We start from the raw sequence: 27,440 nt of genomic DNA on the forward strand, positions 1-27,440 counted from the left end.
TCCACGCCCTCCAGCCCAGCTGACACAGCTAACACGGGGCCACCGGTCTTGTGTCGTGCCCTGGCGGCTACCGCGTGCTGTGTCCGCAGGATCCACGCCCCCCAGCCCACGGACAAAGCGAACGTGGGGCCGCCCGGCTTGGGGGCGTGCCCCTGGCGGCCGCCATATGCTGTGTCCACAGGATCCACACCCCTCAGCCCACGGACACAGCAAATGCGGGACTGCCAGGCTTAGGGGCGTGGCCCGGCAGCTGGGGACACGCCTCTAGCCCAGTGGACACAATGCAGGGGATCCTCTGCACGTGTGCTGCAGATGAAACACCTTTTCTTTTCTTTTTTTAAAAAAATGTATTTTATTGATTTTTTACAGAGAAGAGGGGAGAGGGATAGACTGTCAGAAACATCGATGAGAGAGAAACATCAATCAGCTGCCTCCTGCACACTCCCCACTGGGGATGGGCCCCCAACCAAGGTACATGCCCTTAACAGGAATCAAACCTGGGACCCTTCAGTCTGCAGGCTGATGCTCTATCCACTGAGCCAAACCAGTTCGAGCGTAAACACCTTTTCTGACTGCTCATTGGCTAAGCTCCCTGTATGACACCACTTGCAGTGTTCTTGGTAACTTGGGTAATAAGAATCCAAGAAGGTGATCAAGGGTTTTTCCACCTCACTCCTGGAGAAAAAAAGAAGGTCTGCTGCTGGAGGGGCTAAGAAATGTCATATCCTGCCCTAGCCAGTTTTGCTCAGTGGATAGAGCCTCAGCCTGCCAACCACAGGGTCCGGGTTCGATTCTGATCAAGGGCATGTACCTAGGTTACAGGCTCCTCCCTGGCCGGAGCCCAGGTCAGGGCTCATGCAGGAGGCAACCAATCAAAGTGTCCCTCTCACACTGATGTTTCTCTCTGTCTCTCCCTCTCTCTCTCTTCCACACTCTCTGAAAATCAATGGAAACATATCCTCAGGTGAGGATAAAAAAGAAAGAAAGGTCATATCCTATGAAAGACACATCTTGAAAATGCCTAAAGAAAGTTGTCATTTTTTCATGGTGAAAGGACTGGAATCCGTGTTGATGAAAACACCTTGGTGGCTGCGGTGACTGGCAGTGGCTGCAGCAGCGGGGTGATGGAGCTGGCGCCTTCCCCTGATCAGCCTGGTCGCCTCCCACAGAGGGAGGCCAGACTTCGGTGTAGGCACGGGGAGTGGGCCTAAGCTGTCAGTAGGACATCCCCTGAGGGCTCCCAGTCTGTGAGAGGGGGCAGGCTGGGCTGAGGTACCCCCCCCCAGTGCATAAATTTTGTGCACTGGGCCCCTAGTGTGTATATATATATATGCTAACTAGAGGCCCGGTGCACGAATTTGTGCAGGGGTGGGGTCCCTCTGGGTGGCCTGCAGGGATCTGACTGAAACCCGCAGCTGCCTGCAGCTCATACCTGCCACTCCTGCTCATTCTGGCCCCACTGTGCCTGCCGCAATCGATCGGGAGAGGCTCGCACTGCCGCAGCAGCGCTCACCAGCCATGAGCCCTGTGTCTGGCGCCCTCCCAAGGGGAGTGGCCTGCGGGATCGGCATGTACTGCCGATCTCCGACATCCCCCAGGGTTCCTGGATTGCAGATTGCAAGAGGGTGCAGACCAGGCTGAGGGACCCCACTGGTGCACGATCAGGGCGTGTCCGGCCCATCTCGCTCAGTCCCCATTGGCCAGACCCCAACAGCAAGCTAACCTACCAGAGTATCTGCCCCCTGGTGGTCAGTGCATGTCATAGCGAGCAGTTGAGCAGCCTTAGCATATCATTAGCATAGTATGCTTTGATTGTTTGTTCGATTGTTCTGCGGTTCAGTCTATTTGCATATTACCCTTTTATTATATAGGATATGCTAAGTGTCCGACAGTCCGACTGGTCGCTATAACACGCACTGACCACCAGGGGGCAGATGCAGGAGCTGCCATGACACGCACTGGCCATTTACAAGTGGGACACAGGCCCTACCACCACGGACCTGGTGCCCACAAAGCAACACTCAGCTTCCCCCAAGTGGGACACAGGCCCTGCCACCACCCAGGAGCGACAGACCACCAAATCACAGCTGATGCTGCCGAGATCCCATGGCGCAAAATGCCCAGCCTGGAAACGGTGGCTGTGGGCACCGGGTAATGACATCACGTAGCAACGCCCAACTTCCTCTCCCTAGTGACAGGTCATTTAACAATAAATGGCACTACGGACCTGGCGCCCAAAAAGCAACACTTGGCTTCTCCCAAGTGGGACACAGGCCCTGCCACCACCCCAGAGCGACACCCCAACAAATCACAGCCAACACTGCCAAGACCCCATGGCACAAAATGCGGCCCACAGCCCAGCCCAGCCCGGAAATGATGGCTGTGGGCACCGGGTAATGACATCATGTTTTTGTTGACATTCTGAAGCTGAAACTGTCAACAGAATATGTCTGACGACCAACTATTGCCACAACATACCTCTAAGGCTGAAAGAAAGTGACGTCGTCAACAGAGTATTTCTGAAGAACTATTGGCACAACGTACCTCTGAAGCCAAAAGAAAGCGACATCGTTGACAGAATATGTCTGAAGAACAGTTATTGACTGGTAGGAACTGCCTTCATAGCGAAAATGAAGTAAATGAGGATGCAATTATCGAACACAGTTGTGGTGGAATGACTGTTACATGTCAATTTTGCCTATCCATAAATTTCTCCGATGAAAAAACCATCTGATGGAAAATTTACTCGGTGGTTTAGCAAAGGCAAAGTTTGTCCAAATTATATAAATTTTCCAGAATACCCAGCATATTTTAAAAAATTAATGATAGCCCTAACCGGTTTGGCTCAGTGGATAGAGAGTTGGCCTGTGGACTGAAAGGTCCCAGGTTCAATTCCGGTCAAGGGCATGTACCTTGGTTGCAGGCACATCCCCAGTAGGAGGTGTGCAGGAGGCAGCGGGTCAATGTTTCTCTCTCATCGATGTTTCTAACTCTCTATCCCTCTCCCTTCCTCTCTGTAAAAAATCAATTAAAAAATGTAAAAAAAAGATTTAAAATAAATAGATAAATAAAATAAAAATTAATGATAAAGGAAGATTCTAATAGTAAAAATTTCATGTAAAATATTTGTTATATCATGTTGTTATTGTTTATTTGTTAATCAATTTATATATTATTTTCATGTACATTTTACTAATTTTCTGTCATCCCTGACACTTCTATCATAGAGAAAGGGCGAATAGCAATATTAAAATATTTCTTCTGCCGAAACCGGTTTGGCTCAGTGGATAGAGCGTCGGCCTGCGGACTCAAGGGTCCCAGGTTCGATTCCGGGCAAGGGCATGTACCTTGGTTGCGGGCACATCCCCAGTAGGGGGTGTGCAGGAGGCAGCTGATCGATGTTTCTCTCTCATCGATGTTTCTAACTCTCTATCCCTCTCTCTCTTCCACTCTGTAAAAAAAAAAAAAAAAAAAGTGAAATAACTAAAAAAAAAAAAAATAAAAATATTTCTTCTAATTAATTTACTTTCAATGTGCACAAATCCATGCACCGGGCCACTAGTCCAAGATAAAAGTAAAAGTAAAAAGAAAATGACCCTGCCCTACCTGGTTTGGCTCAATGGATAGAGTGTCCACCTGCGGACTAAAGGGTCTCGTGTTTGATTCAAAGGCACATGCCCAGGCTGTGGGCTTGATCCCCAGTAGGGGGTGTGCAGAAGGCAGCCAATCAATGATTCTCTCTCATCACTGATGTTTCTATCTCTCTCTCCCCCCTCCCTTCCTCTCTGAAATCAATAAAAATATATTTTTTTTAAAAAAAGAAAGAAAATGACCCCAGCCCCATTATAAGCTCATTTTAATATATCAACGTACTAAATGACATACCCAGAAATCTAATGAATAGTCGGTTGAGATCCACCCCCGAGACCTCCCCTAAAATCCCCACCTACAGAAAATAGATAAAACCCTCAGGACAAAGGATGCTGGCGTGAGCTCTTCTTTGAGCAAACCTGTGTCCCCCTTTCCTCAGGCGCGTACTTTGCTTCTTCTACCCTAAGCTCCAAGGGTTCCCACAAGACATGCACCCAGGGGAGCAATGGGCAGTGCCAGCTTGTCCCAGGCTTAGCCCCTGATCCTGTCTCCAGGGCCCTTCCTTTGCCTCGCTGTCCCAGCTTTAACCAACTTCCTCTCACTTTCTCCTGGACTCTGTGGTGAAACTGTTCCTGACTGAGTCAGGACCTGGAGGTCACCTGACTCATGAAAGGTCTGACCCTACAGGGGCAGGGCTAGCCCCCAGCACAGAAGCAGTCTGGTAACGTCCTCTGCAGATAAGGAGGAACTACTGTAATAAAGACACACACACACACTCACACACACACACAAATTTACTCAACAGGAAACGTATCTTGCAACAACAGAATTTCAAAAACAGTCATCAAAAAGGAAAAAAACCCAAGCCCTTCTCACCGGGAACTCCTGGCTTTTGACCAATAATCTCTGTATAACCAAAATGTACTTGGATAGGTTTTCAGGGTGGACTCGGATGCATGCACGCGCGTGTGTTCGTGTGTGTGTGTGTGTGTGTGTGTGTGTGTGTGTGTGTAGGTAGGTTGGGGGGGATTAAAAATGTACTTCATTGTGGTGAGACTATAGATGCCTCTTTTGATGAGCAAGAATGAACCCACCGAGGGTCACACAAAAGCGAAAACCACAGTTCACCAAAGCAGAAAAATAATCCTACAAAATACACAATTCAATTTTCTTTTAAATGATCAAATAATAAAACCTTTTGATACAAAATATGGAATAGGGGAATGGCCTCTGTAACATTGCAGATGCCAAAATATTAGTAAACTGAGTCAAATCAGGTTGCACTAATTCTCACAAAGGAGCCTAGCACTAGTCCAACTCCAAAAGTACATTAGACAAGGAGAAGCTAAGACCACATGCACCACCGTGTTCACTGCATCATTATTCATCACAGCAAAGGTATGGAAACAACCTAGGTGTCCACTGATAGACAACTGGATGAAAGACGTGGGGTGTGTGTGTGTGTGTGTGTGTGTGTGTGTGTGTGTGTGTGTATAATATATACATATATATATATAATGGAATACTACTCAGCCATAAAAAATGAATGAAATCTTGACATTTGCAACATAGATGGACCTAGAGGGTATTTATTATGCTAAGTAAATAAATCAGACAGAGAAAGACAAATACTATATGATTTCAATTATATGTGTAATCAAACACAAAAAAAACACACAGAAACAAACTCATAGATGCAGAAGACATTTTGGTAGTGGCCATATGGGATGAGTGAAAAGGGAAGGGATTGAGAAATACAAATAGCCAGTTTTGTTTTTTTGTTTTTTTAATGTATTTTTATTGATTTCAGAGAGGAAGGGAGAGGAAGAGAAACAAATGATGATAATCATTGATCGGTTGCCTCCTGCACCCTCCACACTGGGGATCAAGCCTGAAACCCAAGCAAATGGCCTGACTAGAAAGTGAACTGTGACCTCCTGGTCGATAGGTCGATGCTCAACCACTGAGCCACACCAGCTGGCCCGAATTGCCAGTTTTAAAACAATCATGACCCCGGTTGGTGTGGCTCAGTTGGTTGGTCGGTTCCATTCCTGGTCAGAGCACAATTCTGGGTTGTCTTGAACCCTACTAGGGGGCGTGCAGGAGGCAACCAATAGGCTTTTCTCTCTCCCTCTCCCTTCCTCTTTCTAAAATCAACAAAATCATATTTTTGAAAAACAAAACAAAAAACAATGACGACCCTGGCTGTGATGGCTCAGCTGGAAGTCATCCTCTACATGGAAGGTTGCCGGTTCGATTCCCAGGCAGGGCACATACCTAAGATGCAGGTATGATTGCCAGTGGGGGGCATACAGAAAGGCAACAATCGCTCTCTTTCGCTCTCTCTAAAATCATGTCCTCAGGTGAGTATTAATGAAAACAAATTTTTTTTTAAATCACAGGCCGCTATCATGAAGAACACAGTAGACGTATGGACCAGGAAGTTCATAACCAACAGATTACTTTATCGGAAACAAATGATCATCGATGTCCGTTACCTGAGACAAAAATTTGGGAAAACCCAGCCAAAATGTCATCTTTGTATTTGGTGGCAAGGCAATTGGCTTTGGCATGATTTATGATTCTGTGGATTACCCAAAGAAAAATGAACCCAAACACAGACTAGCAAGACATGGCCTGTATGAGAAAACAATGACCTGAAGAGAGGAACACAAGAAGAAAATTAGGAGAAGTGCAAGGCCATTGTTGGTGCTGCAAAAAGTGAGCTGGAGATGGGACAACAGAAGGAGTTAAGATTCTTCAGTGACTTTATCTGTGGTCATCACAGATTTTTTCATGAGAGGATTAATAAACTAAGAACTTAAAATAATCATGAGGATATAAAGTACAGCACAGGAAATACAGTTAATAATATTGGAATACCTGTATGGTGTCAGATGGGTACAAGACTTATCAGGTGGTCACTTCATAAATTATATGTCTAATCGCTGGGTTGTACACTTGAAACTAATATAATATTGTATGTCAACTGTAATTGAAAACTTAAAAATTTAATTTAATTTAAAAAGGATTAAAGAAAGCTGACCTCCTGAGCTTATCTCAGAGTCCAGCCCTCAGAAGAGGAGAGATGAGAAATCATCTAAGTGAATTCTGTAATTTGTATGAGATCAGAGTGGTGCTAAACTGGAATAAAATTTCTCCTGTGGTATAAACTATTCTTCTTTTAAAAAGTAGGGGGGGGAGGAGGAGACTCCTCTGTGGGAAGGCATTAACAAGATATTTTATCTGTAGCCTCTTTTTACATTATGACATCTCACTTAGAAGATAAGATGAAAGGGCCTAGCCAGTGTGGCTCAGTGGTTGAGCATCGACCTATGAACCAGGAAGTCACAGTTCGATTCCCAGTCAGGGCACATGCCTGGGCTTCGGGCTCCATCCTTAGTAGGGGGTTTGCAGGAGGCAGCCAATCAATGATTCTCTCTCATCATTAATGTTTCTCTCTCTCTCCTCCTTCCTCTCTGAAATCAATAAAAATATACATATTTTAAAAAGAAGTAGATAAATGGGAGCTAAAGAAGAGGCCTTTTAGGTTAAACTATCCTACATCAATAAAGTCTGATGCTGAAAGAAACACAGAATAAGGACATACTTATTTGATTAATCTAAGGATACAGACATTCAATAAGTAATTTTTTAATTTAAAAAAATCCTGCTTTATCCCTATATAAAATAAGAAAGAACAAGTTTTCCAAGAGAACAGCAGATAACACACATCTGAGAAGTTGGGGGTATAGTTGAATTATATCGAACTGAGTTGAGCAACAGTCACTCTTTCAACTATAAGAATGAATATATATATTTAAAAGCCAAAATGGCCCTAGCTGGTTTGGCTCAGTGGATAGAGCGACGGTCTGCGGACTGAAGCGTCCTGGGTTTGATTCTGGTTAAGGGCACATGCCTGGGTTGTGGGCTCCATCCCCAGTGTGGGGCGTGCAGGAGGCAGCCGATCAATGATTCTCTCTCATCACTGATGTTTCTATCTCTCTCTCTCTCCCCCCCCACTTCCTCCCTGAAATAATAAATTATATATATGTGTGTGTGTGTGTGTGTGTGTGATGTATTTAAAAAAGCCAAAATAAACAACTATCTGCCAATTTTCTCCTCCATTAACTCAAAAGAGAACAGTGTATTCAGATTAGAAAAACTTGAACTCTAGAAGCTTATCATAGTAGATATGACAATACCTAAGGAGAATTAAAAAAAAGTTATTATTTATTGAGCTTTTGTTATATACTAGGCAATGCACTAACAGCTTGGTCATATAAAAGCTCACCTAAAACACTCGTTCCATTATTTTCCCTAATTAAGGTTTCAAAAAGGCTAAGTAACTTCTCCAAGGTAATTTTTTTTAACTCAGAGAGTTTAATAAAGATCATGTTCTGCCGCCTCCCCTTTGACCCAAAAACAGAGAAAGACTGCTAAGTTATGAAGCAAAATAAAACAAGACTAATGAACAGCCTCTATTTCTAGGTATGTACCAAAATAAAGTAGAAAAACGCAATTAACTTAAAATAATTTATTGAATTATATCCAAAAATAAAATCACTAGACACCTGTAAGGGCAGGGACCATCTCTGTTGTGCTCATATGGCCTCCCTAGCACCTAACAGTGCTTAACTCTCAATAACACCCATTCCCACTACAAGTCCTCCTCTTCCTTCCACTCTGGACACTTCCCCCAAGCCTCCCACTCTTCTCCATCTCAACTCCCCCAACTTCATCTCTTGCTGCAAGAAACTCCTAAATGGACTTCCTACTTCAATACTTTCTCCACTGAAAAATCAAAACATTCTTTTAAACCAGAAATCAGAACATGTCATTCTGCTTAAAACTCCCCAGGGTTTACCAGGCAACTTCAAATAAAATCCCCACACTCACTAGGACCCACAAGTCCGACCAATCTGGCCTGTTTCTCTCCCAGTTGTTCAGTAGGCCCCAGCAACCGAAGCTTCCTTACAGTTCTTTCATACTGCAGGACCCTTTTTTGCCTCAGGTCTTTGTCCTTCTTTACTCTCTGCCTGCAACATTCTTCCTGGCTTATTCCCACGGTTGACTTCTCCCCATACTTAAGTCTCAGTTCAAATGTCATCTTTTCAGAAAAGCCTTTCCCAACCACATTATAAGATAGGCTCCCACCAGTTACTCTCAATCACATCACCCTTGTTTTTCTTTACAGGATTAATCATAATCTAATGAATTATTTCATTTTACTTGATTATGTGTATGTACTCTGTCTCCTCCATCTAATCTAATAATAGACAAATATGCAAATTGACCGCACCTTCGCTACACTTAAGCCACGCCCACCAGCCAAGCCACGCCCACCAACCAATCAGGATGAGTATGCAAATTGCCCCAACAAAGATGGCGGCTAATTTGCATATCAAGACAGAGTCCAAAGAAGCCAACAGCTGCAGAAGGGAGTAAAGCTTCGAAGAAGCAAGCAAGGGGGGGGGAGGGCGGGGCGGAGGCGGGGCCGGGGGGAAGGAGAAGGGTGGGGCGGAGGAGGGGCCGGGGGAGAAGGGCGGGGCGGAGGCAGGGCCAGGGGTGAAGGAAAACAAGGGAGGGCTGGAAGAGAAGGCAGGGTGGGCGGGGCGGAGGCGGGGCCGGGGGTGAAGAGAAACGCGGGCAGGCTGGTGGAGAAGGCGAGGCGGGTGATAAAGGTCGAGTGGAGGCGGGGCCAGGGGCGAAGGGAAACGCGGGCGGGCTGGAGGAGAAGGTGAGGCGGGGGACAAGGGCGGGGCAGAGGCCGGGCGGGGGAGAAGGGAGGAACGGAGGCAGGGTAGAGTGCAGCGGGAAATCCTATTGCAGGATTTTTTCCTGCAACGGGAAAGCTAGTAGAATATAAACACCCTGTTTGACTTCCTACTGTATTTGTTTAACAAAATAAATAAGAGATGTACAGAACTTAATTGAAATAAAGTTTGAAAATCTACTGAGAATATGAAAGTCTGTTAGAGGATAGTAAGTACATAAAGGTGCCAATTTCCCCAAAATTAACCTTTAAATTCAATATTCCCAATCAATAGTCAGTATTCCCGATAAAAATCTCAACAGGATTTCTTTTTGAACTTCACAGAATGATTCTAAAGTTCATCCAGAACACATAGACAAGGACTGTCAAAGGCTGAAAAAAAAACAGAGTAATGAACAAGTGACTAACCATTCCAGTATTACAATTATGAAACAATAATATTTTAAAGGATATGGTAATATACAACAAAAGATCAAGAGAACATAATAGAACATAACAGTTCCAAACACATTCAGAATAAATTATAAAGGTTGCAAATCTAAAGGATGGATTATTCACTAAATAGCATTGACATTTCTGGCTATTTGGTGAAAAAACCATGCAACCAGAAATAAATCCCAGCTGGATAAAAAAAATAAAAATAAAAAACAGAAAAAGTTTTAGAGTTAGGGAAGCAAACAATAGCTAATTTACTAGTATAATCTCTATGTTTAGTTCTCAGAGGTAACCACTGGCATAACAAAATTTATTGTAATAGTTTAATTTCATAAAATATCACTAGGTCCAGCCCCATTGGCATGGCTCAGTGGTTGACTGTAGACCTATGAACCAGGAGGTCATAGTTCAATTCCTGGTCAGGGCACATGCCCAAGTTGCAGGCTCTATCCCAAGTAGGGGGCGTGCAGGAGACAGCCAATGAATGATTCTCTCTCATCATTGATGTTTCTAACTCTCTCTCTCCCTTCCTCTCTGAAATCAATAAAAATATAGTTTTAAAAAATATATATCACTAGGTCCAGATAACCTCAAAGACATTTTTTTAATCATAGCAGATTGACAATCAAGCAAAGTATGTAATTCCCAGTGATCACATTACTGATTTTATTGCAGAAATTTAAAATTAAGAAATACCTTAAATTCAATACCTAAACTGAATAAACAATCTCTTATTCCCATCCATCCCAATTTTTAAATAACTGTCCATCATCACATTGAATAATCCCATAGATCAGTGGTTTTTAACCTTTTTTCTCTCATCTATAATAATAAAATCATAATATGCTAATTAGACCGGACAGCCAAACAGCAGAACAACCATCCAGACAACCTTCTGGACGAAGCCAGGGCTGGGAGGGCCGAGGCAGCTGCCGCAGCTGCGAGGGCCAAGCCCCTTGCAGGAACTTCGTGCATCGGGCCTCTAGTGGCACATATAAACTAATTACTAAAATTCTGTGGCACACCAAAAAATATGTTACATTTTTCACTGATCTGACAAACAAAGGTATAATTTTGATTCATTCACACAGGATAGTTATTGTTGTGTTGGCCATTGTCAAGTTTTTATTTGACAATCTAAGGGAAAAGAGATCAGTGCCCGACCACTTAGTCAGGTTATTGCATGTTTTAAAAACTCTTGCAGCACACTGGTTGAAAATTGCTGCCATAGATGATATGGTGTAATGAAAGGAGCGCTACACTGGATGTCAAAAGACTGGATCCTGCTAGTGCCCCATTACAATTTAGACAGATCACTTCATTTCTGTGGCCCACAGAAAACAGTAAAACAAGGTAAGACTACAGATAGCCCCTAATTTACATTTGTTCTACGTATGACGTTTTTCCACTTTACAATGTGGTAAAATTGATAGGCATTCAGTAGAAACCATATTTCGAATTTTGACCTTTTCCTGGGCTAGCAATACATGGTACAATACTTTCTTGTGATGCTGGGCAGCAGCAGTGAGCAAGGCTCCCAGTCAAAGACTTGATCAAGCCCTAGTCGGTTTGGCTCAGTGGATAGAGCATCAGCCGGTGGACCTAAGGGTTGCAGGTTTGATTCCAGCAATTCCAGTCGAGGGCACATACCTCAGTTGCAGGCTCTATCCCAGGTCAGGGCCATGCGGAAGGCAACCAATCCATGTGTCTTTCTCACATCGAAGTTTCTCTCTCTCCGTCTCTCCCCTTCCCTTCCACTCTCTCTAAAAATCAATGGAAAAATATCAAGTGAGGATTAACAAAAAACAAAACAAAATGACTTGATCAAGAGGATAAACAGCAGATACTCTACAGCAGTGGTTCTCAACCTTCCTAATGCCGCGACCCTTTAATACAGTTCCTCATGTTGTGGTGACCCCCAACCATAAAATTATTTTCGTTGCTACTTCATAACTGTAATTTTGCTACTGTTATGAATCGTAATGTAAATATCTGTGTTTTCTGATGGTCTTAGGCTCTACAGCTAGCAGGGTCGCCTAAGGCCATCGGAAAACACAGATATTTACATTACGATTCATAACAGTAGCAAAATTACAGTTATGAAGTAGCAACAGAAATAATTTTATGGTTGGGGGTCACCACAACATGAGGAACTGTATTAAAGGGTCGCGGCATTAGGAAGGTTGAGAACCACTGCTCTACAGTGTACTGTGTTGCCAGTGTTATTTGGATATTGTGTTTTGTCTTTTCCCATCTCATCAGTTCTATAATATGCCGTGTCTCTTGCTTCTGATGAGAAAAGGGAAGTAATTACTCTTGAGATGAAATTACATTAGCCCAGCCCTAGCCGGGTAGCTCATGGTTAGACCATCATCAGAGGCGCCAAGGTTGTAGGTTTGGTCAGGGCACATACAAGAATCAACCAGTGATGCATGAATGAGTGGAACAACTAACTGGTGTTTATCTTTCTCTCTCTCTAAAATCAGTCAATAAATAAAATTTTTTTAAAAGAAGAATTCACATTAGCCCAACTGTAAGCTAATGTAAGTGTTCTCAGCATGTTTCAGGTAGCCTAGGCTAGGATGTTCCTTCAATAGGTTAGGTCTACTCAGTGCATTCTCAACTTACAATATATTCAACTTAAGATGGGTTTACCGGGACATAACCCCATCAAGGAGCATCTGTAGATAACCTATATGACTCTATGTTCTATAATTCTACAAATTATTAGCATTTTGTTTTAACCAATTTAAATTTGTTTTTGAGATCACTTTTAAGTAAAAGTAATAACAGCACACATGGAAGAATTAAACTGAAGAGCTCCTCTTCAAATGCAAAGAGGATTTGTATGTTATATCTGAAAACTATCCAAGTAATATAATATTTTGACCACACTAGCTCCTGGTGTAGAAAAATTGGTAGTAAAAATGTTCAAGGAAAACTACTACCATAAGAATACCCAAATAAAACAGATGCTCTACATAGTTACTGCTACATATCAGAAGCTTTTCATAGCTTTTTTTTTTTTTTGATGTAATAAAATCAACTTTTATTTTTTATTTATTTTTTTTTGGCTTTTCATAGCTTTTTAATACTCCTAATAAATCCTAATAGAAAAAGAAACAAAATGTTTTCTTAACCAACTATCTAAATGTACTTTTTGCATCCTCAAACTTGAAAAGGGCAAAATATCAGGCAATCTACAGACTGAGTTATTTGTGCACATATTAATCCGCTCAACTTTATAGTACTTAGTAATGTGCCCTAAACATAAAAAGCACTTAACACCAGTTACACAAGGCAATGAACTATATATGAACCTCTAATCAATAAATCAACACAATTAATTATGATAAACATTTACTACTTCTAGTAAAATCCATATCTGAAGTAAAAGAATAGACAGACCCTGGTTTATGTGGCTCAGTTGGCTGAGTATCATCCTGTCCACCAAAAGGTTGCCGGTTCGATTCCCAGGTAGGGAAAGTGCAGGAAGCAGCCCATCAATGTTTCGCTCTACTCTCTCTCTTTCTCTCTCTCTCTCTCTCTCTCTCTCTCTCTCTCTCTCTCCATCCCCTTCCTCTCTCTCTAAAAAACTATTTTTAAAAACCTTCAAAAGAAGGAAGGAAGGAAGGAAGGAAAGAAGGAAGGAAGGAAGGAAGGAAGGAAGGAAGGAGGGAGGAAAGGAGGGAAGGAAGGAAAGAAGGAAGAGGAAGGAAGGATAGATGAAACTAAGTATGGGAAACCTCTATCATTCCCAGCCATCAATTAAGAGTTTGAAATTGTAACTAAGACGAAATAAAATTAAAACTGAACTACAAAATAAACACAAATAAACGAGTAACAAATATCCTGACATTTACCTACATCAGCTATTTTCAACCAGTATGCCACAAGAATTTTTAAAACATGCAATACCTGACTACTTCATCAGGGGCACTGACCTCTTTTCCCTTATACTGTCCAATTAAAAAATGACAATAGCCAACACAATAGCCATCCAGTGTGACTGAATCAAAATTATACCTAATTTTTTGTCAGATCACCAAAAATATATTTTGGTGCTACAGAATTTTAGTCATTAGTTTATGTGTGCCAATAAGAAGGAAAAGGTTGAAAATTGCTGACCTACATCAAGTCCTGGACTATTCAAAGCCCTTTGCTTTCCACTGCAGGTAGCAATGGCAAGAAAATCCCATCATTCACCAATTTATTAAAAAGCTTTAAAAAAAACTAATCTAAATTTGCCTAGCCTGGAAACAAACTTTTAAACAATTAAGTTCAAAGAAAATATAAGTTAATTTCAAACATATTGTGCCTTTTTAAAAATAATTATGTGGGCAGGCCAAATACTTAAATCTTACTATATAGTTAAATTCAACATGACAGGCAGATATATATATATATACACACACACATACATACAAATGCATATATATATATATATATATATATATATATATATGTGTGTGTGTGTGTGTGTGTATATGTATATATATACTTGTGACCCAGTGCATGGATTCATGCACACTGAAAGGAAATTAATTAGAAGGTGGCTGGTGGGGTGGGACTGGGCGAAATGGGCTGGACACACCCTGGAGCCAACCTCACATGGACCCTCCTGGGTCGGCCGCACCTTGGGTGGCAACATGGCTTGAAAGGCGTCTTCGGAGTGAGCCTGCAGAGATCGGGCCAAAACCAGCTCTCTGACATCCCCTGAGGGGTCCCGGAGTGCAAGAGGGCACTGCAAAGTTGCTGTCGTACAGGGTGTGGAACACAAATGCAAGTGTGCAGTTAACCAGATTTGGGGCCGACACTGCCCCATCAACAGCATAACCCACAGCCAAAGGTGGAATCATGCAGCCCGGCGAGGAATTGGGCTCCCTCCTCTCTGGTTTAGGGGTGCGTCACCCGAGAATTGCCGCTGCCAAGTCACAGCAGCTCAGCATTGAGCTTCTGCCCCCTGGTGGTCAGTGCACGTCATAGTGACCAGTCGGATGGTAGGAGGGACACTTAGCATATTAGCCTTTCATATATATAGACTAGTGGCCTGGTGCACGAAATTCATGCACAGGTAGGGTCCATATCCCTGGCCAGTGATCAGGGCTGATTGAAGCCTTCCACCTGCTGACCGTGGCCTTCCTTCCTCGGCTGCCAGCTGCCGGCCAGGGCCTTCCTTTGTTCCATGCCACCCCCTGTTGGTCAGTACACATCATAGCGAGCGATCGAACTCTTGGTCTCTCGGTCGAACTCCCAAGGGGACAATTTGCATATTAGGCTTTTATATAGATAGATAGGTATCTCAGAGAATGTTACACCAGAGGTAACAAGTGTATTTGGATAAGTTGTAATGTGAATCCACTTTTCTAATTAGAATGCAATGTTTATTCATTTAATAAATATTGCAGTATCAATATTCTACACAGAAAATAAAATCCTCTGATTTTATCTTTAAATTTGCCATAAACTTAAAGATAAAATCATAGAAGGGCTTATCCTTCCCTCCAGAAGAGATAAAACTGGTAATAAAAAGCTAAATATAAGGTAGAAAGTGTAAATGCCATGAGATGTGCAAATAAAGCATTTCACAAGGGCAGAGGGAGCTGTTACTACCTCACAGAAATATAACCCTCTCAACCTATTTAAAATGATTTCATAACTATTAATTTTCTTAGGCTCACAACAGCCAACCCTGGGAGAGATGTTTTCTCCTATCATACGTGAGGAAACTGAAGCACAGAAAGGTTGATCAGATTCGAAAATGTCACAATTTCATTAAAGGAAGAATCGGGACTCTTTTGTATTATATTTTCTCTGGGGGAGTAGTTCAACATATGGCAAGTCTTTTGTAAAAGAAAATAGTATTTTAATATTGCAAGTAATCCCACCCTTATGTATGTATGTGCATATTATTTATATGTACATGTTAACCTTGATTTCTAGTAACAGGTGTGCTTAAAACAAGGCAAAGCAACTGTGTACTATAAATATTAAAATAAATAAATAAACCTCCACTGGATTTTAACAAAATAAGAAAATAAAGACAGTATTTCTTGTTCCAACAATTTGTGGCTATTTCTTCCGTAATTTTTACCTACTTAGACGTAAGATTCTAAAATTGGGCTACTCCTAGCCCCAGCAAATTGATTCCTCCAATAAATAACTTTATGAAAAAGTACATGAAAACATTTTGGAAAAAAACATTAAAAATTAAATAATGCCACCAACTCTTCAGTTATCCAAGGGACAATCACATGTGACCATCAGCAGGAGCTACTAATCAAGATACGCTGAACGCTGAACGAATGAATGAATACTTTGTCGGCATTTTTAAATCCCAGGCCTGTTGCTCTTTGCACAATGTTCCACCTCCCATCATTACCTCGCCAGGGTAAACACAAGGAATGTAAATTTCAAAATTGGGACATGATTAAGGAAGCAAATCTGATGCAGGTGAATATACTAATTCCAAAGATTAGAATTACCGATAACACGCTCCTCCCCAAGGTTAATTGCTGAAGCATAAATAAAACTGATGTTTCAAAAACATCACTTATTCTCCCACCCACCCACACCTTTAGTCCTCGACTATACCTAGTCCAGTTAATTCGAAGAATTCAAATTCAGTTTCCTCTCCATCAAGACTGATTTCTCAATTACAGTTTCTCAAATCCCTCTTACCCCCAAAAAGAGAATCCTCGGACTTCGCACATTAAAACCAATATAAAAGGCAGAAGGTACAGAATTCCGGTCTTTGCAATCCCCACCACCACCCAACCTTCGCCATTCCTCTCCAGGGTGATTTGGTTAGAAAGGCGAACTAGTTTGCTCTTCAAGCGCTAGTCCACCGCTGTCACCCTCCCTAACCCCTTCCCCTCGCCCAGCCGGCCACCGGCTCCGCCTCCGGGGAGTGCAGCGGCCGCCGCGCGGCCCGCCGGGGTCCCGGCCCGCCGGCCTCCGCACGCCCCTCCCCGCTGCACACCTTCGGCCGCCCGGCCTGGCCGCAGCCCATTCTTCCTCCAAACTCCACAGCCTCTTCCACTCGCCCAGCCCGAGCTCCCCGCCGCGCCCGACCCGCCCTGGGCGGCCGAGGAGAAGGGGCCGGCGGCTGGGGCGGGTGCCCACCTGCCGGGTCCGCGACGGCCCTCGCCCCGCAGGGAGGCCACCCCCGCGGCCGCTGCCCTGCGAGCCCTCGGAAGCCCCCGAACGAGCGGGGGCCCGGAAGCCGGGGCCTACTCACCGGGAGCTGGCGCAGCGTGGTGGCCGGCGCGCCCCGGGCCTGAGGGGCGGGACGCGGCCCCGGCGCGGGTCGCTACCTCGGTACCTCGCTCGGCGCGGCGAGCCGGGCGCTCACTCCAGCCGCCGCTGCTGCTTCGCCACCTTGGCCGCCATCTTGACTCAACCCCGCTCCCTCCCCCAGCCGGGCGGCCGCGCTCAGGCGGCTCCGGCGCCGGCTCCTCCTCCTTCCGGAAGGTCGGCGGACCGACTCCCTCCGCCGGCGGGGCCCGGCTCCCACTTCGGGCGAGCTCCCTAGGTCGCCCGCGCCCGGTCCCCTCGTCTCGCCTTGGCCTGGCGGCGGCGGGGCCCTCCCCTGAGACGGGCCCGGCAGCACCGTGCCCGACCGGGACCGGCGCTGCCATCGCGCACTGCCTGGGGCGCCCACCGCGAGCCGCCGACTCCCCCGCACTCGGGCCTTCCCCGGGCGTGAGAAAGGGAAGGACGTGAGGCCCGGCCCCCGGCCCTGCGACCCCTCCTCGGCGCGGCGGAACGGCGGCGGCGGCGGCCGGCGCGAGCGCGGGCCGCGGGGAGGGAAGCGGTCCCCACAGGCTGGAGGGGTGCACGTCGACCTACCCAAGCTATTTCCCAGGGCTCCGGCTGTAATGCGCACCGAGACTTCGCTGGAAAGCGGGCGATGCCTATTTGTCCTGATGTCAGTCCTTAATCTAGTCCCTCGCAGCCTGTGACCCTTGCGACCACAACGTGCGCCCTCAGCCTCACTCTGACAGTGAAACCATTGGACTATGTAAGGACAAGGGTAGAAACTGACAGGAAGGGGTTCGGTTCCGAGCTGTCACGGTCCTCGTAAACGCTACATAGAGTAGAGAGAACTCGGTAAAGTGTAGGGAGGCGGCAGTGCCAACCCGTCACAGGCACCCGACGTGTAAGCCTCACGCTTTAGGAGCGGGTTGGCAGGACGGACCTCAACTCGGAACGCAGTTCCCGCGGAGTGCAGTTTCCCCCCGGAGGCGGCTCCGCGGCACCTGTCCCTGTTACGCAGGCGCTAAGCCACTGACAGAGCATGGGAGCCGTGGGTGTTCTGTGTTTGGCGGTGGCGATCCTAGCACCGGGCATCTTCTGGGTTTGGCGCTTCTTGGAACGAATGAAGAATCAGGTGCAGGCTGGCCTGTTGGGAAGAGGAAGCCGGACCCTCCTGGTGATCGCGCACCCCGACGATGAAGCCATGTTCTTTGCTCCCACTTTGCTAGGCTTGGCCCGCCTGAGGCACCAGGTGTTCCTGCTCTGCTTCTCCGCAGGTAGGAGGCTGCAGGCGGGGCGTTGGGACCCGGGGCTGTGAAGGATGTTTAAGTGCTCACGTATCTCAGTCGACTTTTCCCCAAAGGATTCTCTGTTGTAGAGAGTTAACTAAGTATACTGCAAAGGTCCCTTCTCTGGGCGCTTCACAGAGAATCGGTGTCTCCAGCCCAGGGGCTGTAGCGTCCAGTTTCCCAGATTGGTTGGGGGACGTCCTCAAGCTTTCGTACTCTGCTAGCAGTGTTACTCACAAGGGAACTGCTCACATTTGATTCCATTCAATACCTACATTTCCTTTGGAAAATGTGACTCTACTCATTCTGTGGAACCTTTTTATTTGCAGAAAGACCAAGAATAATGATCCTACCATAGTATAAGAAACAGAATCTAGTTATATAATGCCTGCTCAGCCCTGAAATTTTTATAGATAACTAGAGGCCCGGTGCATGAAATTTGCACACGGGAGGGGGGGGTTCCCCTCAGCCCAGCCTGCACTCTCCCATCCAGGATCCCTCTCACAATCCAGGACCGCTGGCTTCTAACTGCTCGCCTGCCTGCCTGATCGCCCCCTAATACCGCCCCGCAGGCCTGGTTGCCCCTTACTGCCCACCCCTGTCAGCCTGGTTGCCCCCAACTGCCCCCCCCCCCCGGCCTGGTCACCCCTCACAGCCTGCTGTTCAGTCATTTGGTCATCCCTCACTAACCCTCCTGCCAGCCTAGTTGCCCCACGTAGCCTGCTGTTCAGTCGTTTGGTCATCCTTCACTAACCCCCCTGCTGGCCTGGTCGCCCCACGCAGCCTGCTGTTTGGTTGTGATGGCCCCTGGCTTTTTATATATTAAGATTTTATAGTTCAACATCACCCAACTTTCTGGGTAGGGGACTTCCAAAGAATAAGTCCTCCTTTACCAAACAAAAAGTGGAATGAGACCATAATCCTGGATTATGGCAATAATTGCACAATGTATAAGTGAAGTAGTTGAACTGTACATATACAATGGGTGAATTTTTATGGTATGTAAAATTTTACCTCAATAAAGCTGTTCTTAACAAATGCTCACGACCTCTTTTTCCCATTTCATGGTGTGTCATTCCAGTTTTTTTTTATATACAGATTTTTCACAGAAATAATATAATTTAATATAATTTTACATTTTTCACTGAACATTTTTCATTCACTTACCAAATCTATAATAAAAACATAATATGCTAATTAGACCAGACAGTCGAACGACCTGGACGTCCTTCAGGAAGAAGCCGTGGCGGCAGGGGCCAAGGCAGAGGCAGTTAGGGGCGATCAGGCAAGCAGGCAGAGTGGTTAGGTGTGATCAGGCAGACAGGCAGATGAGTGGTTAGTAGCCAGCAATCCCGGATTGTGAGAGGCTGTCCAACTGCCGGCAATCAGACATCCTCCAATGGGTCCCAATGCAGGCCGGGCTGAGGGACATCCCCCCACCTCTTGTGCATAAATTTCGTGCACCAGGCGTCTAGTATTTAATAAAAATGTATGTGTACTACACTTAGAATGGCCAAAATCTGGAACACTGACAACACCAAATGCTGGTGAAGATGTAGAGCAACAGGTACTCTCATTTATTAAGGGTAGGAATGTAAAATGGTTCAGGCACTCTGGAAGGCAGTTAATTTGGCAGTTTCTTAGAAGACTAAACAAACTCTTACCAAACTATCAAGCAATTACCCTACTTGGTATTTATTTACACAAAGGAGTTGAAAGCATATTCATGCAAAAACCTGCACACAGGTGTTTATAGCAGCTTATTCATAATTGCCAAAACTTGGAAGCAATTAAGATATTCTTCAATAGATTAAATAAATTAATACATCCAGGCAATGGACTATTAGTGCTAAGAGAAATGAGCTGTCAAGCCATGAAAAGGCATGGAGGAACCCTAAATGCATATTACTAAGTGAAAGAAGACAACCTGAAAAGGCTACACAGTGCATGATTCCAATGAAATGTTATTCTGGAAAAGGCAAAACTATGGAGACAGTAAAAGGATCGTTGTTTTTCAGGGGTTGAGATGGGAGGAAAGATGAATAAATAGATGGAGCACAGAGGATTTTTTTAGGGCAGTGAAAATACTGTATGATGTTTTAATGATGGATATATGTCCTTATACATTGTCCAAACCCATGCAATGTACAACACCAGGAGTAAACTCTAATGTAAACTATGGGCTTTGGGTGGTAATGATGGAGGTTTATCAGTTGTAACAAATGTAACACTCTGATGGGAAATGGGCTATGTATATGTGGAGACAGAGGGTAAATGGGAAGGAAAATCTCTATACCTTCCCCTTAATTTTGCTATAAACCTAACACAGCTTTTTAAAAAAATAAAGTTTTAATTTTAAAATATTTTAATTTTAAAAATTATATGCTAGACCTTATGCTATTCCCTAGGAATAAATAGTAAAAATGAGCTGGTAAGGACCATGTCCTTGTGAAACTTACAATTTAAACATTTACCCATATTAATAGGAACTAGTATATATCCTTTTAAGTAGTCTCATAGAGATAAATCTTAATTTAGTCATCCCTTATTGTATGTCTATTTTTTTTTTTATATGGAACGCTTCACGAATTTGCGTGTCATCCTTGCACAGGGGCCATGCTAATCTTCTCTGTATCGTTCCAATTTTAGTATATGTGCTGCCGAAGCGAGCACTAGTGTATGTCTATTTAGGGTTGTTGTTTTTTCCAGTTTACAAATAACAGCAAACATCTGTATGTATTCCATAGTATTTTATTAGGACTGATTTCTAAATTTGGTTGTTTTAAAGCTTTTCATGCAAATTATATTCCCAAAGAAAAAAAAAGAAAAATATATATATACCCAAAAACATACCAACTTATAGTCTCACTTACTGGTAATGAGACTCTGTCTTTTTCTTTCTTTCTTTCTTTTTATGGAATTTATTGGGGTGACACTAGTTAACAAAATTACACAGATTTCATGTGCATATGTCATCTATACACTATATTGCATGTTCACCACCCTAAATCAAGTCTCCCTCACCATTTATCCCCCCATACCTTCTCCACTTTCTCCCAACAACCCCCTCTCTGCCACAGCCCACAATCACCACACTATTGTCCCTATCCATGAGTGTTTTATCCTTTTTTTTTCTCAATCCCTCCACCACCCCCACCCACACCCCCACTGCCAACCTATTCCCAACAGCTGTCAACCTGCTCACTATGAACCTGTCTCTGTTTGCTTGTTAGTTCATTTTGTTCATTAGATTCCACATATGAGTGAAATCACATGGTACTTGTCTTTCTCTGACTGGCTTGTTTCATCTCATATAATACTCTCCAGATCCATCCATACTGTTGCAAAGGTAAGATTTCCTTTTTTATGGCCAAGTAGTATTCCATTGTGTAAATGTACCACAGCTTTTTTACCCAATCATCTACTGATGAACACCTGGGCTGCTTCCAAATCTTGGCTATTGTAAATACTACAAGTAATATAAGGGTGCATATATTCTTTCGAATTGGTGTTTCAGGTTTTCTTGGATAAGTTCCCAGAAGTGTAATCACTGGGTCATAAGGCAGTTCCATTTTTAGTTTTTTGAGTAATTCCATACTGCTCTCCACAGTGGCTACACCAATCTGCATTCCCACCAACAGTGCACAAGGATTCCCTTTCCTCCACATCCTCGCCAACATTTGTTGTTTGTTGATTTATTGATAATAGCCATTCCGACAAGTGTGAGGTGATATCTCATTGTGGTTTTAATCTGAATCTCTCTGATGACTAGTGACATCAGGTATCTTCATGTTTATTGTCCATCTGTATGTCCGCTATGGAGAAGTGTCTATTTAGGTCCTTTGCCCATTTTTTAATTGGATTGTTTGGGTTTTTTGGTTTTGGGCTATGTAAGTTATTTATAAATTTTGGATATTAGCCCCTTATCAAATGTATCATTGGCAAATATGTTCTCCCACTCAGTGGGTTGTCTTTTCTTTTTGTTGATGGTTTACTTCACTGTTCAAAAACTTTTTAGTTTGATATAGCCCCACTTGCTTAATTTTTCCTTTGTTGTTCTTGCCCAAGCAGATATATCAGAAAAAAATAATGCTACGAGAAATGTCTGAGATTTTACTGCTTATGTTTTTTTATAGGATTTTTATGGTTTTAAAAGTCTAACATTTAAGTCTTTAATCCATTTTGAGTTTATTCTATAGTGTAAGAAAGTGGTCTAGTTTCATTTTTTGCATGTATCTCTCCAATATTCCCAGCGTCACTTGTTGAATAAATTATTTTTACCTCATTGTATGTTTTTGCCGCCTTTGTCAAATATTAATTGACTTTTCCAGGTCTACTGGTCAATAATAGTGATTTTGTAATCAAAGAAAACACGATGATTTCAAGAGAAACATTAAAAGTGCTTTATTCAAAGTAATGTCCATCGCTAGCTACACATTTCCCCCATCTTTCAGGTAATTTGTGGATACGGTCCCAATAGAACTTTTCTTGTTTTGAGGCAAACCATTCAGACACCCAATTTTCCACTTCTTCATACGTTTTGAAGTGCTGCATGTTCCATCAATCCGAACAAGTGGTCATCTGAAGGAGCAAGGTCTGGTGAATATGGCGGGTGGGTTAATACTTTCCAGGCAAGATCTTTTAACGTGTCTTTAACTGGTTTTGAAGTGTGTGATGGTGCATCATCATGAAGCAAAATTACTTTGCCGAGTCTTCTGGCACATTCTGGTCATTTCACGATCAAAGCATCGTTCAAATTGATTATTTGTTGTCAGTAGAGATCAGTATTAACGGTTTCACCTGGTTTTAGAAGCTCATAATACACCACACCTTCCTGATCCCACCAAACACAGAGCACTGTCTTCTTTCCAAAGCAATTTGGCCTTGCAGTCGATGTTGATGGTTGACCTGGATCAACCCATGATTTTGTGCATTTGGGATTCTCAAAATAAAGCCACTTTTCATCGCCAGTCACAATTTGATGCAAAAAAAGACTTTCATGCCATCGAAGCAACATTTTACATTTTCGGTTTTCCATTCGTCTTTCGTTCAGTTGTTATGGCACCCATTTTCCCTCCTTTAAAATATTTCCCATTGCTTGTAAATGATCGGAAATTGCTTGCTGAGCAACGTTTCATCTTTCTGAAAGTTGTTTTTGAGTTTGACACGCATCTTTATCCAATTATGCTTGTAATTGTTGGTCTTCAAATTTTTTCGGTTGACCTGGACGTTCTTTGTCTTTCACATCGAACTCATCACTTTTTTTAAAAAATATATTTTATTGATTTTTTTTTTACAGAGAGGAAGGGAGAGGGATAGAGAATTAGAAACATGGATCAGCTGCCTCCTGCACACCCCCTACTGGAGATGTGCCTGAAACCAAGGTACATGCCCTTGACTGGAATCAAACCTGGGACCCTTCAGTCCCCAGGCCAACACTCTGAGCCAAACCAGTTAGGGCAAAATCATCACTTTTAAAGCGTTTAAACCAGAATTCACAAGTATTTTGAGATTGAGCATGTTCACCATAAGCTTCCCAAAGTATTCAGCAGCACTTTTCTTCAAAATAAAGTAACGAATTAAAACTTTCCACAAATGCTCTTTTTTTGGCACGAAATTCGACATTTTTAAGTGTAAAAATATCTACGATGTTAACACCTCAGCAAATTTGACATATGAAGTTTTGAAGCTTGCTGTCAATACAACAAAATAACATACATATCAAATCGCATATATATCAACATATGTGTACCTCCATCTATTGAAAAAAATCCGCATTATTAACCAGTACACCTAGTAAAGTCATGGGTTTATTTCTGTGCTCTCTGTTCTGTTCCATTGATTTATATGTCTGTTTTTATGCCAGTACCACAATGTTTTGATTACTACGGGCTTGTAGTATGTATAGTTTGATATCAGGTAGCATGATTCTTCCAACTTTGTTCTTCTTTCTCAAGGTTGCTATAGCTATTCAAGGTCTCTTGTGGTTCCATATAAATTTTTGGAATATTTGTTCTAGTTCTGTGAAATATGCCATTGCATATTGATAGGAATTGCATTGAATCTATAGATTGGTTTGGGTGGTAGGAACATTTAATGGTGTTAATTCTTCCTATCCATGAACACGTATATGCTTCCACTTATTTGTATCTTCTTCGGTTTCTTGCTTCAATGTCTTATGATTTTCCAAGTACAGGTCTTTTAGATCCTTGGTTAAATTTATTCCTAGGTTGTTGTTTTTTTAAGCAATTGTGAATGGGATTGTTTTCTTAGTTTCCCTTTCTGATAGTTCATTATTGGTATATAAAAATGCAACTGAGCCCAGCCGGGTGGTTCAGTAGTTGAGCATCAACCCATGAACCAGGAGGTCATGGTTGGATTCCTGGTCAGGTCACATGCCAGGGTTGCGGGCTCAATCCCTGGTGGGGGCTGTGCAGGAGGCAACCAATCAGTGATTCTCTCTCATCATTGATGTTTCTATCTTTCTCCCTCTCCCTCTCTCTGAAACCAATTTTTTAAATTTAATATATTGTTTAAAAATGCAACTGTTCCTGGATATTTATTTTGTATCCTGCTACTTTACTGAATTCATTTATAAGTTCTAATGGTTTTTTGCTGGTATCTTTAGGGTTCTCTATATACAGTATCATATCATGAGAATCTCTGTCTTAATATATATATAGTACCCTCTCTAGCATGGAATAGTATTTTTAAATAATATTTCTTTATTTGATTAATATTTATTTGCTAGTAAGATTAAACTATTTTTCATCGTTCTTGAGAATTTGGGTCTAAGCACTTTTCTTCTCAAATTTGTGCTGATAAGGATATCAATTGCAAACAAATGTAGTTAAAGGCCTCCTTTTTGTTTGTTTTTTTTTTTTTTTACTTTTAATTTTATTTATCTTTTATACTACAACAATAACTATAGAAGTCAAATTATAAGCTAATTTGTTTCAAGATCTGGCAGAGAAGTCTGGGTTTTATAAACCAAGTATTATAGGTGCATTGGATTCTTTATTGTTGTTGTTAATCCTCACCCAAGGATATTTTTCCATTGATTTTTAGAGAGTAGAACTGAGGGAAGGAGAGAGAAACAATGATGTGAGAGAGACACATAGATGGGTTATCTCCTATACCTGCCCCTACCTGGCTGGGGATCAAACCTACAACCCAGGTACTTGCCCTTGACTGGAAATCAAACCCAAGACGCTTTGGTGCTGGGCCAACACTCTAACCATTGAGAAACCACAGCCAGGTCAATGTGTTGGTTTCTTTTATAAATTTCTCCTTATTTTTCAATAGGTTGGGACCAAAAATCAAAATTGTTTCAAATAAAAAAAATGTCAAGTGTGCCCTTAGCACGTATTAAACACTCAGTATCCTTATTGTTGTTTCATTACTTCCTCTGAATCCAACTTGCTATTTAGATTGTTTTCTCTTTTAATTTTTAAAATTACTTTCGAAATGCCCAATTCATTCAAAAATTGGTGTATTAAAAATTAAATTGGTGTATTAAACTACTGACTTACTCTAACATGAAAAAAAAAGGAAAGTTAATAATTTGTGATACCATATAATGAAAACTGTAAGGGTGTGATAAAGTACAATGGACACAAAATGAAGGAAAGCATGGATTCTCTTTTCAGGGGGTTGGATTAAAGAAACTTCTCCAAAGAGGTTTTCTTTTGAGCTGGTCTTTAAGAATAGGACAGGGTATATAGGAAATGGGGCAAGTCATTATAGGCAATAGTAAAATCATCAGCAAGTCTTGGACTTGAATGAATAATTCATTCTAACTACATCTCCAGTTTTCAGGGGTAGGGAGAAGCAGGAAAAAATATAATATTTTGTTATTAGTGGGTTATTTAATTTCAGCAATCCTATGACAGGAATTATTATATATTAAAAAAGTTATAAACATAATGTGTTATTCCCATTTTCCAGATAGGGAAATTGAATTATGAAGAAGTTAAAGTAACTTGACCAAAGTGACCAGCTAGGATGTAGAGGAGCCAGGACCCCGTGCTCTTCCCTGTCCTAAACTGTTCAGCATAAAAGCAATCAGCCTGCCTTTCGCATTGCTTTGTGCGCTATGTCAGTTAAAATAACTATTTTGATTTCCAGTGCATGATTCAAGAAACACTAATTTATCAAGTTGCTATTTCTTAAAAAAATGCTTTGGCCTGACTAGTTTGGTTAAATTAGCCACATGTGCTATCCCCCATTCAGAGGTTCAAATTCCTTGTTAGAATATTAACATCTTTGAGAAATCTTGCTGTAAAAAATCCTATTTAACTTTATTTAGTCTAGCATTTCTCTCAATTTATGTAACCTGTTAATATGCAGGTAGGAGAAAGCTATAGTAGATAGTAGGGTGTTATGAATACATTTGGTTGGAGAGTTAGAACAACCATTTCTGTGTTTTGGAAAGCTCATTCTGGTGGCAATTGGAGAATGGTTTGGAGGCAACGACTGGAGTCAGGGAAACAAATTTAGTTCATCCTTTCCCCTCCAGATGCACTGCCAACTCTCATATAACAAATTTTCATGTATTTCCAATCTACATACTGTTCCTTTAGTCAGTTTGGATTCCCTATGCCAATATCATGCTGTCTTAATATCATGTAGATTTTATGGCAGTATTATCTGATATAGCCAGCCCTCTGATTTGTTGTTCTTCAGGGTGTATTTGCTGTTTTTTACCTTTTTTCCTCTGAGTATATGTCAGAGTTAGTTTGGTCACATTGAAGGAAAAACCTTGCTGGCATTTTCATTGGAATCTCACTGACTATTGATCATTATAGAGAAAATTGACTTATTTCCAATATAAAGTCTTTCCATCTATGATTTTATAGTATGTCCCTTCATTTGTATTGGCTTCCTACAATGTGTCTGTTAATAGTTTTATAATAAAGGTCTTACATATGTAGTATTGAGATGATTAGTAATTTTGACCTTTAATCTATTTCTCATGTCTAGGCATTCATTTTGCAAATTCTTTAAATATATTAAGCACATATCTGCTCTAATAATTCTAATTTCTGCAATCTGTGTGTCTGATTCTGCTCTTTGAGTAACTCATTCTGAGT

At 42.5% G+C, this 27,440-nt stretch overlaps 2 protein-coding genes and 1 non-coding gene across 4 annotated transcripts in view; 1 reads left to right on the forward strand and 2 right to left on the reverse strand.

The window, feature by feature from the left end:
* Positions 1-17,097, reverse strand: part of NCOR1 (nuclear receptor corepressor 1) — a 207,516-nt gene extending 190,419 nt beyond the window's left edge. Inside the window, exon 1 of the mRNA XM_054709719.1 lies at positions 17,043-17,097. The gene's annotated coding sequence lies outside the window, so the exon portion shown is untranslated. The remainder of the gene's footprint in view (positions 1-17,042) is intronic.
* Positions 17,098-17,296: 199 nt separating this feature from the next.
* PIGL (phosphatidylinositol glycan anchor biosynthesis class L) overlaps positions 17,297-27,440 on the forward strand; it is a 94,739-nt gene continuing 84,595 nt past the window's right edge. Inside the window, exon 1 of one of the 2 annotated variants that reach the window (XM_054709725.1) lies at positions 17,297-18,336. In XM_054709725.1, the coding sequence (XP_054565700.1) occupies positions 18,102-18,336 (235 nt within the window). In that variant the 5' untranslated portion in view covers positions 17,297-18,101. The remainder of the gene's footprint in view (positions 18,337-27,440) is intronic. The other variant, XM_008156215.3, reaches the window with a different exon arrangement.
* LOC129147514 (U6 spliceosomal RNA) lies at positions 20,915-21,021 on the reverse strand. The gene has a single exon (XR_008554881.1). It is a non-coding gene; the product is annotated as a U6 spliceosomal RNA (small nuclear RNA).

Source organism: Eptesicus fuscus, chromosome 20, assembly GCF_027574615.1.
Source record: "Eptesicus fuscus isolate TK198812 chromosome 20, DD_ASM_mEF_20220401, whole genome shotgun sequence".
NCBI classification, from domain to species: Eukaryota; Metazoa; Chordata; class Mammalia; order Chiroptera; family Vespertilionidae; genus Eptesicus; species Eptesicus fuscus.